At 45.6% G+C, this 14,273-nt stretch overlaps 1 protein-coding gene across 1 annotated transcript; it reads right to left on the reverse strand.

Moving 5' to 3' along the window:
- Positions 1-268: 268 nt before the first annotated feature.
- LOC119463726 (dnaJ protein homolog 1) lies at positions 269-1,593 on the reverse strand. The gene has a single exon (XM_037724550.2). The coding sequence runs from the start codon at positions 1,591-1,593 to the stop codon at positions 532-534; it is 1,062 nt and encodes a 353-aa protein (XP_037580478.1). The 3' UTR covers positions 269-531.
- Between the last annotated feature and the right edge of the window lie 12,680 nt (positions 1,594-14,273).

The following is a 14,273-nucleotide window of genomic DNA, read 5'->3' on the forward strand; positions in this document are numbered from 1 at the left end:
GTACACGAAAGCATTTCTTATTTGAAATTGGTAGACTTTTTTTTACAATTCCCAAATGCATTAAATTTTGCGCCTATTGGTAAATGCCCGACGGGATACAAATCTTCAAAAGAAAATGCTCGACTCTACCTAGATACATTGAAAAATAATTCGTTAATTGAGTAGAGTGCCGCAGGAAATGCGCGCGTCTGAGGGTCAGCGCCGAGACGTTGCAGCAATAATACACTACTTGATAGACAGGAGTACAAGCTGGAACAATTACTTTGGATTTTTCTGCGTACGTCGGTATTTATTAGTGCAATATAAATAAGCAACAGCACCGGCTAACACGTGAGAATAGATTATTTACGCCTAATTTTGCCTACGCGTACATCACTACATTCGCCAAATGCAAAGAACAAGCATACATTTGTTTATGCAGCCGTGATTTCGCCGAACACAATTCTAAACCAATGTTCCGCGACGTTCTCCGCTCGCTTCAATTTTGTGAGCCACAGAAAGTTGTATCCGTGCCCGCTACGACCCGGCCTACTACTGGACGTTGAATGTGACAACGAGGTCACCGCGCTTCCTCGGGTCAACTGGATAAGGCAGACCCTCACGCACGACGCGGCAGACGTCACCCGACTTGGTGTCTTTCGTGAGACAAAGGGAAATCTTGCCCTTCGTGAGCGTAGGCACGTCTACTTTTGCTCCCCACTTCGCCTGCTGAGCGGTCACCTTCGCCACGTAATGAATGTCCACTCCGGCCCTCTTGAACAGCGGGTGTACCTGGTCGCGTACTACAAACACGATGTCCGCTGGCGAGCGTCCGGGCACCTGGTCTCCTTGGCGCTCGAACGTTATCTTGGTTCCCGCTGCCATGCCAGGTTTCACAGCAACCGAGATGACTTTCTCCTGACACTCCTCTCCACCATCGGGACTTGTCACTGTTCTTATGACCTTGAACTTCCTGGTGCTACCCCGAAGGAGCTCCTCCAGTGTAACGTAGAGATCCCGCTCTACGGCCGGATCCTGCTTGTCACCGTCCGGCGTTCCAGAAGATGGTTCCCTGCTAGAAGGCGTTCCCCTAGAGGCTTCGGACGAGCCGGCCCCGGACACCCCGGGGCTAGGTTGCTGGCATTCGCATGGAACGCCGCTTTGCTGCGTTGTGAACTTGAAGTAATATTTCACCTTGCTTTCGGCGGCGAAGGGCTGAGCGAAAAAGCCTCCTGGTCCTAAGTTCTGCCAGTAGATTCCGCCGGCGCGGAGGTACGGCTCGAACGTTGTCCCATGACATGGGTAGAATGTGGTGCCGAAGGGCTCGCTGCTCTGCCAGCCTCCTACGCCGCTGTTAGAGTTGCTGCAGGAGCTGCTGTTGACGCTGCTGTTTCCGTGGAAATGGCCGTCAATGATCGAGTCGTGGACATGTCGTTTCCGCTTGTCGCTGAGTACCCCGTACGCTTCGTTGATATCCTTAAACTGTTCTTCCGCGTCCGAGGATTTGTTCTTGTCCGGATGGTATTTGAGCGCGAGTTTCCGATAGGCTTTCCTGATTTCTTCCTCGCTAGCCGTCGTGCTGATGCCGAGTATCTTGTAATAGTTCTTGGTCATATTGTTTAGGCCTTGAGGCGGGGAAACACTCCGAACACTTCTGCTTCTTCTTCAACGAACTGCAATGTCAAAGCGGCGTTCCATACGAACGCTAGCAACCAAACCCCGGGGCGTCCGGGTCCGGCTGGACACTAAACGCTATTTAACCGCCTGCAAACGCCGCTCGAAATCATTATGTTAAGAGTGCAAACAACTTTTGTTTTCTGCTGCCGCTACTCTGCGGTAACGCCGTATACCGTGGTTGCCTAGCGCTTGGTGAGGGTTGTCAATACCCTCAACATGCTGATTCTAACCTTACGCAAGTGGCGCTTCCATAGACGACGGCCGTTTTGCGGTAATCAGTCAGTTGTGGGCATAGAGTTTCAAACTATAAAACCTAGAGGGAAATGTGACGCTGATGCGCCGTGGTATGCAAGGGAATGCCGTATATTGTGGATTCGGATTGGCATCGTTCTTGGAGAACCCGAACGCCTTGAAGACGCGCCCGGCTAGCACTGTTCCGTCTGTCACAATGATTCATTTCCTGCTAAAACAGCACGTAACAAGCTGCTTTAGCTTTATTATTACACAAAAACATGTTTTGCTTAATTTTGAGGACATACTATTGGATCCACCATTCTATGAAACGTAAAAAGTATCAGCTGGCCGCTAAAGTTGGAGGGCAGACGACAAGATTCTCGCTCGCTTTGGAACAACTTGTCATTTGTTCTTGCTTTTCTTCGCTTGATGCTGCAATGTAGGTGAGTAAATTTTATTGAGAGATGTAATATGGGTGAATGAAAGCCTTTTATGTAGATTTTATTTTAAGAACGCGTTATTTGTGTAGCCATATCCACGTTTTAGACGAAGCCTCGTACAACACCAGCCAACACAAGCCTCGCAGACACATATCCCGTCATTCCCATGAGGGCACGGCAGCCCTTTAAGAAACTCGCATAGACTGGTGGCGCCAGTTTATCCCTCTAGGTGTTATAGTGAGAAACTCTATGGTTGTGGGTAAGCGCTGCAGTTGCGCTTCATGGTGATCATGATGATGATCATGATACGAATTTATGGCGCGTACCCACTATGGGAATAGGCCAGGAATTGGGCGGCTGGAGGTAGCGTAAAATTGAAATTTTTATTCAAGAGCAGAAACGAAAAGTAGAAGAAGAATACGCAAAAATTAGGAATAGCGAGCGGTCAGACTATCCGAAACAACATTTTCAAGTAAAGCCACCTCGTCTAATTCTCGTTTTGTTTGTTGTAGCCTCGAAATATTCATGTGCCGAACGAAACGAACCGATCCAAAGCAATACTGGAGTCTAAATGACACCAAGCTTGTTTGCGTTAGAGAGGTAGCAGCCGTAGCGGATCACGTGAGTACAGCCTCGTCGCTTGTAGCTGTAAGCTGTTTCTGTCATTAGAACGAAGGCGATGTTTGACGCCCGTTATGCGACCAATGTTGATGAGATGCTTAAGCACAAGGAATTACGGCGCATATCTAAATATGTTTAGCAACACACCCTTGTGTTACAGTGGCACACGCCCATTCTGGACGATTGGCCAAAAGCGAGCGCATACTCAGTGACCCATAACCACTTACCATTGGCCCAACTTGTTTGTTCGGACAGGAACTTGCACCCGTTGTTTACTTGCGATGGTCGCAACTAGCAGCAAATTGTCTATTCAGACAGATACCCAGTAGCCCAAGATGTTTTCTTGGCAAGCAAAGAGCCAGCAGCAATCTGTCTATGTGGCCACGTACTCAGTAGCACATAACCAGCGACTCAAGTGGACTCCTCGTCAAAGCAGCAGAACAGTTAAAGTGGGAGGAAAAGCAAAAAAATAAAAGTTGGAAGGCCTATTCAAAGTCTATAGTTGAAGTCGAGGAAAGAAAATGTCTTCCTATGTAACTCACAAGCTGGATGCAGAACTGTGGAAGCTACACGAATTTTTAGCGAATAGGAAGGCCGAATGCCCCTCGAGGTGTGCTCAACCGCGCCGCGTCGTCTGCTCAGCGTCTGCTGGCCATCCACTTACGTGCTTCATGGTTGGTGGATTGACGCAAAAAAGTATTTTGACGCCGTAACCATAAGCTGGCTTTACATGCATGCGACAGCGGGGCTTCACTTTACCTGTACGCTTTCTCTGCAGTTACCTAGCAGCCTCCGTATAGCGCGTCAACGGTCGAATGCCCTTACAAATGTTCACCTGCGCCACAGCGTGTGCTCGGCGTCTACTTGGCTTTTCTCTGCTACCGTCATCAACGTTCGTCATCGCGTACCATGCTAGAGCGGTGTTGTAATTTATTGATGCAATGAACAATTAGGCTTTTATAGCGTTCCGCATCGTCAACGAATCAGCAATGCTATTGCTACGGCGCCATCTGCTAACTAGAATTCAAACCAGTTTTACGGCTCGGGGCCGTGTCTGGAGTCCTATCAGCTCGAAAACAAACCGCCGACCTCAATAATAACCACCAAACATACCTAATGACTTGACTGAGACTTAGCGATGACGGCTTTTGTCGCTTGTTTCATGCTGACAGGGCGGAGAGCCAGAAACAAGCGCGAATTCCGATGGAAGCGGGTGGTCGGCGCTGTATGTGCGCCGCCATGTTGCCACGGTTAGGGTTGCTATTACGATTACCGGGGGTAACTGTCACAGTAATTCTCGGTATACGACGTGCATGCCCAAAGGTCCTAACATGTCACGTATCGCTGTAGTGTTATGTAGCTAGCAAAAATAACACTCTAGCATGGCCAATAATCTGTCAGTTACGCATGGAACTATATAGTGCTGCAACCAGCTTGCGAGATGTTTATAGGCGAGTTGGGGTTGCGAATTGGCTGCATGAACAGCATGACTTATTGTGACAGCCGCGGTGGACCGAAGTTTGATCAACGTCAACTAGAGGCTGAATCGCCTTCCTAATTTTGGTCCTCAGTAATGATGATCTTCATCGAAATGTTCGTCATCACAATCAACATCGTCGTCGTCGTCGTCTCCCCCACAATCATTACCGTCATCGTAATCAGAATCATCATCAAAGTCATAACATACACAGTAACCCTAGTTGCAGATACCCAACGGCGTCTTTTGCCCATGCCTTAATTATAGCCTCAGTGGCACTTATATTTAGAGGGCCCTGTCTTCGGGATCAACCCACGAAAGCGGTTTGAAGCCGCATTTCGATGGGGGCGAAATACGAAAATACCCGTTTACTTAGAGTTTAGGTACACGGTAAAGAACCTCAGGTGGTTCAAATTATTCCGGAGTCCCCCACTACGGCGTGCCTCATAGTCAATCAAATCGTGGCTTTGGCACGTAAAACCCCATAGTTTAATTTTAAGAAACAGGCTAGAAATAGACATCTCCGATACGGAAAAGTGGTGGTAACTCGCCATAGAAGAAATTGTCTTCAAAAGGCTTAGCTTTAAACACAGAAGATTTTCTTCTGGGGCTGAAATGATTTACGGCGGCAGCAGTTCGTCGGCCGAATACTCCAACGCTTCCTTGTGCAAGACTCTTAATTCCTGTTCGAGTAACTTTTTTGTAACAACGATGACGGTGCCTCTGTGACAACTACGAAGATGGCGCAGCATAATACCGACAATGGTGACAGGTTGTTGCCAACTCAAATGTACGCTTTAAATATTTGTCCTAAATTTCTTTTATGACCGGCGTTATACGTAACCTTTTGTTGTTTCTGAAGTGTATTGTATATCCCAACCCTGGTTTCATCATATGAATTTAACACCTTACAATTTTGCTATTATCAAATGCCTATTGTCGTCGTGATAGGCATTCGCTCGCGGAACACCAGCGAATGCCTATCACGGTGGTGCTTGGTGCTCTATATATGAAGCTTCCAATGTAGAATTCCGTGTCTAAATTTCATTGTTCGAGAATCTGATTTCTTGATAACTAAACTATTCTCTTTATGTATGGAACCAGAAACATTTATTCATTCTATTCTTTCCTGCCGGTAATGTTTCTCCATCCGCAGAATGGTTGGTTGATGCTTCAGGAAAGTTACGCGGCTAGGGGATCCGAGGTTGGTATTCTCAAATAGTAATTCAAAGCGTAACTTCATCAACAGCCATCCTATTTTCCTTGGTGGGTGTTAGTTTGGTACCATCCACATGTCCATTACCGAAGTTTTGCATAAGTTTGTTGAAGCGTAACAACTTTTATAAATTAATAAATTATTACAACAAGTTTTATAAATTATTATACACCAGCACAGTTGGTGCATAATAATTATTTCCTCTCTGTATAGAGACTACGCTCTATCAAAATTATGTTGCTGTAATATTGCGTAATGTTTCGTTTTTATTGTTTTATGTGTTTTGTTGTGTGTACTTTTCATGAGCGGTGGTATAGCCAATACACTCGCAATACCCTCGCATGACCCTTGTTTTGAGACCACAACTGCATCTAACGCAGTGAAGAGCCCCCTTTAATGCTGTGCTAAAACGGACGCTCACAAGAAAAGTTCGACTCTTTATTGACCATTATTTCTCCAAGCAATTGACAGAAATAAGTGATTTTTATAGCTGAGTTTTCGTACTGAGTTGTACGTTTCTGGCTAAATGTTTTCGGCCAATACTGAATGACAGGCAGCAAGCGTCATTTGTTGCTTCAGAACAGGAACACTAGGGCGACGAAGTGGTTTGGCACGTGACTCGCTTTATTTTAAAACCATTCTTACAACCATCGTAATTTTGAAAGTGGAATCAGAGACCAACGCAAGATCTCCAGCTTTTCAGATTTATACTATTTACGTGTCTGAAGTTCATCGTCGCTGTTTGGCCAAAGATGCCCTAGTGCCAATAAACCCCATTAATAAATCATTGCATTCCAACCATAGACGACTTAAGGAACCTGCAATTGCCACACGATATGAGCAAATGGCTTTCACGACAATGCATGGTGACAGTATTTAGCTTCCACTGCAGTGTTCCGCGTATGAGTTTTATCTTTCGTGGACCTGGTTTCTCTATCCCGACAAATTTCTTGTAACAAAAACATTTATTCGTTTTCCTTTTTCCTGCCCCTACTTTTCCTCGCTGCGCCGATGTTTGTCGCTTTTCAGACTGGTAATCTAGGCTTAGCTCTATCAGCATCAAATATATTGCCCTTTGGTGCGTGCCATTTCCGTACTTGCCGCAGGTTCATTACAGGAGTTCTGCATAAGTTCGTTGAAACGCTCGGAAGGTTACGCTGCTAGTGGTTCCGACTGTGGTTTTTCCTCTCGGCGTGTGAAGCTTACCCTGTCGAAATTCTCTTCTCCTGATATTACAAAATTTACCGTTTTTATTTGTTTCATGGTATTTTTATGACCTCTGGTATAGCCGATGTTCTCGTGGGCTTGATCCATAATGTAATGCTAGAACAACATTCAAGACAGCGAAGAGTACTCGTTGGAAGAAGAATGCTGAGGATAACTGCTGCGTTAAAGCGCCCGCAGCAAATAAACTTTTGAACCGAACTACAAGTTTGCTCCTCGGGCGCATTGTAGTGGAACCGTATCAAAGCCTTCGGCGTGCTTCAATGCGGTTGGTTATCACATCGGTCATCGCCACCTTTTAAAGAACAGCTCTTCGCGATATGCGTTTGGAGAAGGCTAGCTCTGCTGGACCGTTTTTGTATATTACAACCGTCCGTAGCAGCGCATGGGCTCCGAGGAGATCGAAGACTACTTGGATTTTCGACACCTGCAACGTTCCAGAGCATGCACACAGATTTCTGGGAGAGCCTCTTGTTACCTATGGCGCTTATGACAATATGATTTCCAAACGCAGCGTGATCTTCGCCCGCTAAAGTGTGTGTCCTCTGAAACACGAGCGCAGATGGCACCTATCTCAACTTGTTCGTCGTACACAACGCCCCGCAAAATATTGTAAGTGGAGGATACGCGATAGCAAAGTGGCTATTGTTCCTGGTTACGAACTGCAGATTACCTCAGGGACTTAGATCGCCATCGTAGGGTGAGGAAAATTTTTAATCGCGCACTATATTTCTTTGCCTAGTCCAAGCCAAGTTCAAAGCAAGGTCATGCTCAAGGACGCGCCAATTTTGGTCTCCAAAAAATGTGTTCTGATCCAGAAGATAGTAGGGTTCAAAAAACAACTGGACATAGTGGAAACGCACGCCCGATGTAGTGCGAATTAAGGCGGTGTGATTGGCCAATATCGGACATATTGCAAACAAACGCCGGACATAGTACGAATTAAGGCGACCCGCGTTGGCAGGGGCTACACGTGAGCGCAGACTTCAGCTTCAACACCAACATGCCGTCGTTCTCATGGTGTCATCGTCATTCAGTCGTAGTCATTGCCTATATGACATTGTGATCATTCTTTCACTGTCTTGTCATCGTCTTGTTGTCGCCGTTGTTACGGTACGCCGTCTTCGAGCCGTCGTCGCCATCATTCAATCGTCGTCATGCCATCATGGTCGTTCAATTGTCGTCACTTGGCGTAGTAACTGCGCTGTCGTCAACCCTTTGTCATCATACCCTTGTCGTGACGCCATAGCCGGGATTCTACCGTTCTCGTTATTGTCTCGCTATGTCATCGTCGACACAAGGTCGTCGTCATACAGTCGTCCTCATTCAATTCTTATTATGCCACCGTCGTCATACCGCTGCAATTATTTTAACATTGTCATCCCACAGGCAGAACCCCAGCACCACTATCACGAAGTTGCCGTCCCACCATCATCGTCCCAACATCGTCGTCACTCAGGCGTCGTCATCTCAAGGTCATCATAGAGTCACCATCACATTTTCGTTACACTACTGTCTTCACGCCATCGTCGCCACTCTTGGCACATGTTTTCCTAAGCTACACCTCTCACTAAATGCGTCGCGCAACATCGGAAATCGTGAAAGATGGTTTCTGCCTCAATTTTCTTTCCTTTGCCATGTGGCGAAGATGGGAAGGTGAGGAGAACGCCGCTTTGCCTTCTGTGCTCCTGCAAATCAGTATTAGCCAGCCGTGTCAACTTCTTACGGCTTCGAGGACAACATCAGCTGCGATCACTGATACCGGTGAGCGGCGCGACGACACCAAGCGCTAACGTTCGACTGCCACCGTGGCGGAGGGCAGCAACGGAGATGTGCAAGCGTGGCAAGGGCCGCCATTACCGCAGCATGGCTTCGGAGCCGACGAGCCTGTGAGCCAGCCTGGAGCCGCCAAGTTCTCCTACATTCGACCCCCGACACTCGTCTTGGATGCGACGAGGAAAGCTGAGAGCATGTCGGACGAAGCAAGCAGTGCGAAAAAGGTGAGAGTCGAAGATCAGAACGAGTACATGAATGAGAAAACATCGACGTACTCCCTTCGCGACGAAGAAGAAGAAGATATTGAGATTGAATGTGATGAGGAGGCAGATCCCTTCACTCTTGTGACATATAAGAAGAGAAGGTTCGAGGGTATTCCTGTGGTATTTCAACCAATTGAAGAAACGAAAACGTTCTGGAGAGTAAACCCAAATGTTGTCGCCTCAGAAATCGTTACGCTAGCAAAGGAGAAAGTAAGCTCTTTCCGAGTGAACCAAGACGGAAGCTTCTCAGTGACTGTGAGTTCTCTCGCATCAGCCAAGAGTTTGTTATCATGTGTGCAAGTAGCTGGCTTACTAGTGAAGCCATTTATTCCGGAGTCATACATACGAAATGTTGGCAAAATCAGACATGTCCCGCTACAATACACAGAAGAACAATTAACAGAATATTTAAGAGAGGCAGGAGTGACATCAGCTAGACGCCAGACCCGTTATATACGCCAAGAAGATGGCACTGTGGAATCGCGCCCAGTGAGAAGTGTGATTCTGCAATTCCGCAATGACCGACCAATTCCAGAGCGAGTGTATCTTGGCTTCACTAGTCATCCAGTCGAGGAATATCTGGGGCCAGCCAGGCGCTGCTATAACTGCCAGAGATTTGGTCACTTAGCGAAAAACTGCCGAGGAACAAGGCGCTGCAAAATATGTGCAGAAGACCACGATCACAAAGACTGCAAATCCATAAGACAGCCTAAGTGTGCGAACTGCAACGGACCCCACACTGCATCATTTTCGGGATGCCCGCAGAATAAGGCAGCAGCTCTTCAACATCAACACGACATCATCTATGGTCGCACCCAACAGCGTGGTGCACCGGAACCAAACAAGAATACGATGAAGCCAGCGCAACCACCTCGGCCACAAGTGCCTAAGCATCAGGACGCCTCTATGACATACGCGAAAGTCGCAAGGGGACCACAAAACCGAGGACAAAGTTTTGGGACATCACCAAGCCAACAGCAAGCTCGGCAAGAACCTCAGGAAGGACCTCGTCAAAAGAACAACCCCGTGACTAACATACGACAGAATACCAGCACACCGCAACCAGTAAGTGTAACGAAACAGGGAACCCCCTCAGCGTCTATTGCTGAACTTGTCATTCCAATGTTGTTTTCTGCTTTAAAAGCCATACTTGTCGCAATTCCACAGGCAAATAACCTACCGGAGGTTAAGGCCGTACTGTCGATGGAACAAGTGATATTACAAAACGCTACGTCAGCCACTGCGCAGACGAGGCATGAATAATTGTTATCAAAATGTCGCCATATTCCAGTGGAATGCGAATAGTCTTCGCTCTAAGTGTGCGGATTTTAGAAAACTGGTGGCTCAGTTCTCCTTTCCAGTGTTATGTATTACAGAGGCCGGTGTAGACAACGCTTTTCGGCTAGCTAACTACGTTGTTTATACATCCTCTCGATCTTCAGGATTGAGCAGAGCGATGATCTGTGTTCGAAGAGACCTGCCGTCAGCGCTATTAAGTGCTACAGCGTCAGACATCCCAGAATACGTAGCATGCGAAGTTCGGTTTGGCCGAGTAAATATCACTATTGTCAGCGTTTATCTACAGCCTTCTACAAATATTTCATTTTCCACATTGACGGGCCTCTTTCAGAAATACACAAAAAATGTAATATTTTGCGGAGATTTCAATGCACACCATGTCATGTGGGGAAGCGCTTACTGCGACCGTCGTGGAAATGAGCTAGAAAAGGCAATTCAGAAGAGTGGTCTGTGTTTGTTGAATGACGGCTCAGTGACCTTCCTACGGGGTTTTAATTACTCCAGCTGCCTCGATCTAACGCTCTGCTCAAACGATATTGCATGTGGAGCAACATGGAGAACAGACATTGAAACAAGGGGCAGTGATCACTTTCCTATCCTAATACAGCATCCTAGACTACGATTTTTGACTTATCGGCGCTCTGCAAAAATAACAAATTGGCAGGCATTTCGATATCACATTACAAGTCAAGCTGATGCTGTCAGTGATACAGACAGTCTATTATCGCTTATAACAGACAAATTAAATCTTTGTTCAAAATTTGTTAAGATTCCTGATGGCTACGCTGGTGTAGACGCTGAATACGAGAGGCTCAGAGCTATACGACGCAGAGCTGAGAGAAAATATCGACGCACAGGCCTTCTTGAAGATTACCGAGAATGCCAAAAGGTGTATGATCGAATGGGTCGGCAGCTAGAGCGACTAGGTACAAAGCGCTGGCAGGAATTCTGCACTTCACTCACTCCCTTTACACCTGAATCAAAATTATGGAATGTTCTGCGCTCTTTAAGTGGACCAGTAACGCACCAACAGCCATTCAGAGCACTAGCTTTAGTCCAGAAAGTACCGGAAACAACTATAGCAAATGAGTTTTGTCAGCTTATTACTCGCCCAAGTGCAGCAGTAAACACATCTGAATACAGTAATTCTGTCGAAGAAGTCAAAGCAACGATCAATTTTTCTATTAGAAGCGATCATCATGACCTAGATCAACCGTTTTCACTAGAAGAATTAAAGAACGCACTTGTATCGTGTCGCCAGAGGACAGCAGCTGGACCTGACGGAGTCACATATGCTGCCCTGAAAAACTTGGGTCCTGTAGCCACAAATACTTTATTAAAATTACTGAATGATGCATGGATATCGGAATGTCTTCCTCCTTCTTGGAAAATTGCGCGAGTAGTTCCGATACTAAAACCGGGTAAAACTCCTTTATCGTTAGATTCTTTCCGCCCTGTAAGCCTGACAAGTTGCGTTTGTAAACTTATGGAAAAGATGATTGATGCTAGGCTTCAATGGTGGACAGAATGCACCAACGCACTGCCCGAAAATATGGCGGGCTTCCGCAGGCGCCGGTGTACGATGGATGCAATTTTAGATCTTGTTACATACGTAGATCACGAGAGGAGCTGTGGAAGAGTCACCATTGCAGTGTTTCTAGACATAAAGCGTGCATTTGACACAGCCAGCCACACTCACGTACTGCATGGGTTAATTCAGTTGGGCATAGTTGGCCGAACACTGAGATGGATTGCGGAATTCTTAAGAGACAGGAAAATCTATATTGAAACTGCTGATGGCAAAAGCACAGAGCATAAAGTGAATCAAGGCGTTCCACAAGGTAGTGTACTCAGTCCATTTTTATTTAACTGTGTTATGGCTGAATTACCCCATATCTTGCCTGCTACCTTGAATTATTCACTATATGCAGACGACTTGTGCATATGGACTTCTGACACGAGTACTCAAGCCGTTCAGCAAACGTTACAAGCTGGCCTAACAGTGATTAATGATTTTTTGAAAAGTAGAGGTATGATTATTTCACTTGAGAAAACTGCTGTACTTCCTTTTACAAGGAAGTGCCTCAAGAGATTCCAACTTGTGCTAGACTCTCAGCGTTTGCAACTTGTGCGACAACACAAGTTCTTAGGTATTATTATAGACAGACGGTTATCATGGGCTCCCCAAATAAAAGCATTAGAGGAGAAAGTCAACTCCCTAATCAACATTCTTCGTCGATTTGTTGGAGTGAGATGGGGTAGTTCAACCTCTTCTTTATTACGCATTCACTCGGCGATCATTAGACAAAGAATAGCATACTCTGCTCCTGTACTACATGGAATATCCCGTAATCTAGAGGAAACCATTCAAAGATTAATGGCCAGAAGCCTTCGCATATGTCTTGGTGTTCCCCGTGCATCTGCCAGTGCTTTGGTAATTGCTGAGTCCCGCCAACCAACTTTTCATGCACTAAGATTTACGGAAACTTGTCGTCACTTTTTTCGTTTAGCAACACAACACGCTAATCATCCATTATGCCAAAACCTTCAAGGTAGAACCGGTGCACGCATACATGATGAAATACGGCGGTGCAAAAACTTACTACCTGCTTACGAATACTGGCCTGCATGCGCAACTCATCCCCCATGGCGACTTACAATTCCAGAAATAGTCACTTCAATTCCTGGAGTAGGTCGTAAATGTGATATGCCCGTAGTTGCGATAAAGCAATTAACTTTATCACATCTTTACACTAACTACGTAGATCGCATTCACGTATATACCGATGGATCATGCTGGAAACAAAGCTCTACATCAGCGTTTTATATACCTACATACCAAGAGAAAAAATCTTATAAGCTTTGCCAATTTACAACGTCCACAACGGCAGAACTTTACGCAATACTTTCTGCTTTACGTTACATATGTCAGCATTCAGGACCTCTTCGCTGGGTAATTCTGAGTGATTCGCAACCCTCATTGCTGAGCCTAAATGAAATCAGCTTAGGAAAAAGAAACAGCACATTGGCATATGAAATACAGAAGACATATGCCACAGCGAAAGATCTGCAACATGACATAGCTTTCCAGTGGATTCCAAGTCACTGTGAAATCATAGGAAATGTAACGGCTGATCAAATGGCTCGTGAGGCTCATCAAAAGAATGAATTATCACTAGTTCCTCTAACAATGAGTGACGCGCGTTGTTTATTGAACAAACTATGCGGTAAATTGTCCAAGGAAACTTGGTTCATAAATGATGCGCAGAACTCTCGATTATGTAATATTGATCCCGGAATAGAATTCAATATTCCGTTTAAAATTAACCGATCGGTTGAAACAACAGTACATAGGCTTCGTGTAGGCACTGCCTATACTAAAAGCTTCCTGTATAGGATAAGAAAAACTAATAGTGCTACATGCTCATGTGGAGAGGCTGAAGAAGACATAGAACACCTTCTTCTACGCTGTAAAAAACATGACGCTTCCCGTAAGAAGCTTTCAGAAAAACTACGTGGCTTGGACAGACGACCACTATCCATAGGAAAAATTTTGGGTCCATGGCCTACAGAAAAACAACAAAACATCGCCGCGCGCGCCTTGGTACAATTTTTGCAGGAATCAAAAATATCACAAGAATACTGAGTCGGATATTAGTTATTGCTGGTATTGTTATTATTAGCAGGCACTCTTGATTACATGTTTACTGTGTCTTCGTGTTCATGTGGCATTTGTGTCTGCGCACAAGACTGTTGTAATTAGAGCACGGCATTCAAGAGGGACCTAATTCGCAAGTGCCCAACATCATCTTTGTGAACTTGGTTTTGAGAACATTTATGCTTTGTGAACTCATGTGTTGTGTGTGAACACTTCAGTTTTGTGAGTATTTATGTTATGTGAACTCTTTTGTAGTGCGAACATTTATTTATATTTCAGTTAGGATTTTCTACGTGAACGTTCGTACATGTGTTTTGTGAGTTTTGTGAGTTATATGAGTTTTGACAACATTCTGAGGACAACTATCATGCAAGAGAAGAGGAGTAGCCGGCGCCACATATAGGAACCA

Source organism: Dermacentor silvarum, chromosome 9 (assembly GCF_013339745.2).
Source record: "Dermacentor silvarum isolate Dsil-2018 chromosome 9, BIME_Dsil_1.4, whole genome shotgun sequence".
NCBI lineage: Eukaryota > Metazoa > Arthropoda > Arachnida > Ixodida > Ixodidae > Dermacentor > Dermacentor silvarum.

Excerpts from the sequence above, each read along its gene's own strand:
- LOC119463726 (XM_037724550.2), bottom strand. The coding sequence starts at position 1,593 with ATGACCAAGAACTATTACAAGATACTCGGCATCAGCACGACGGCTAGC.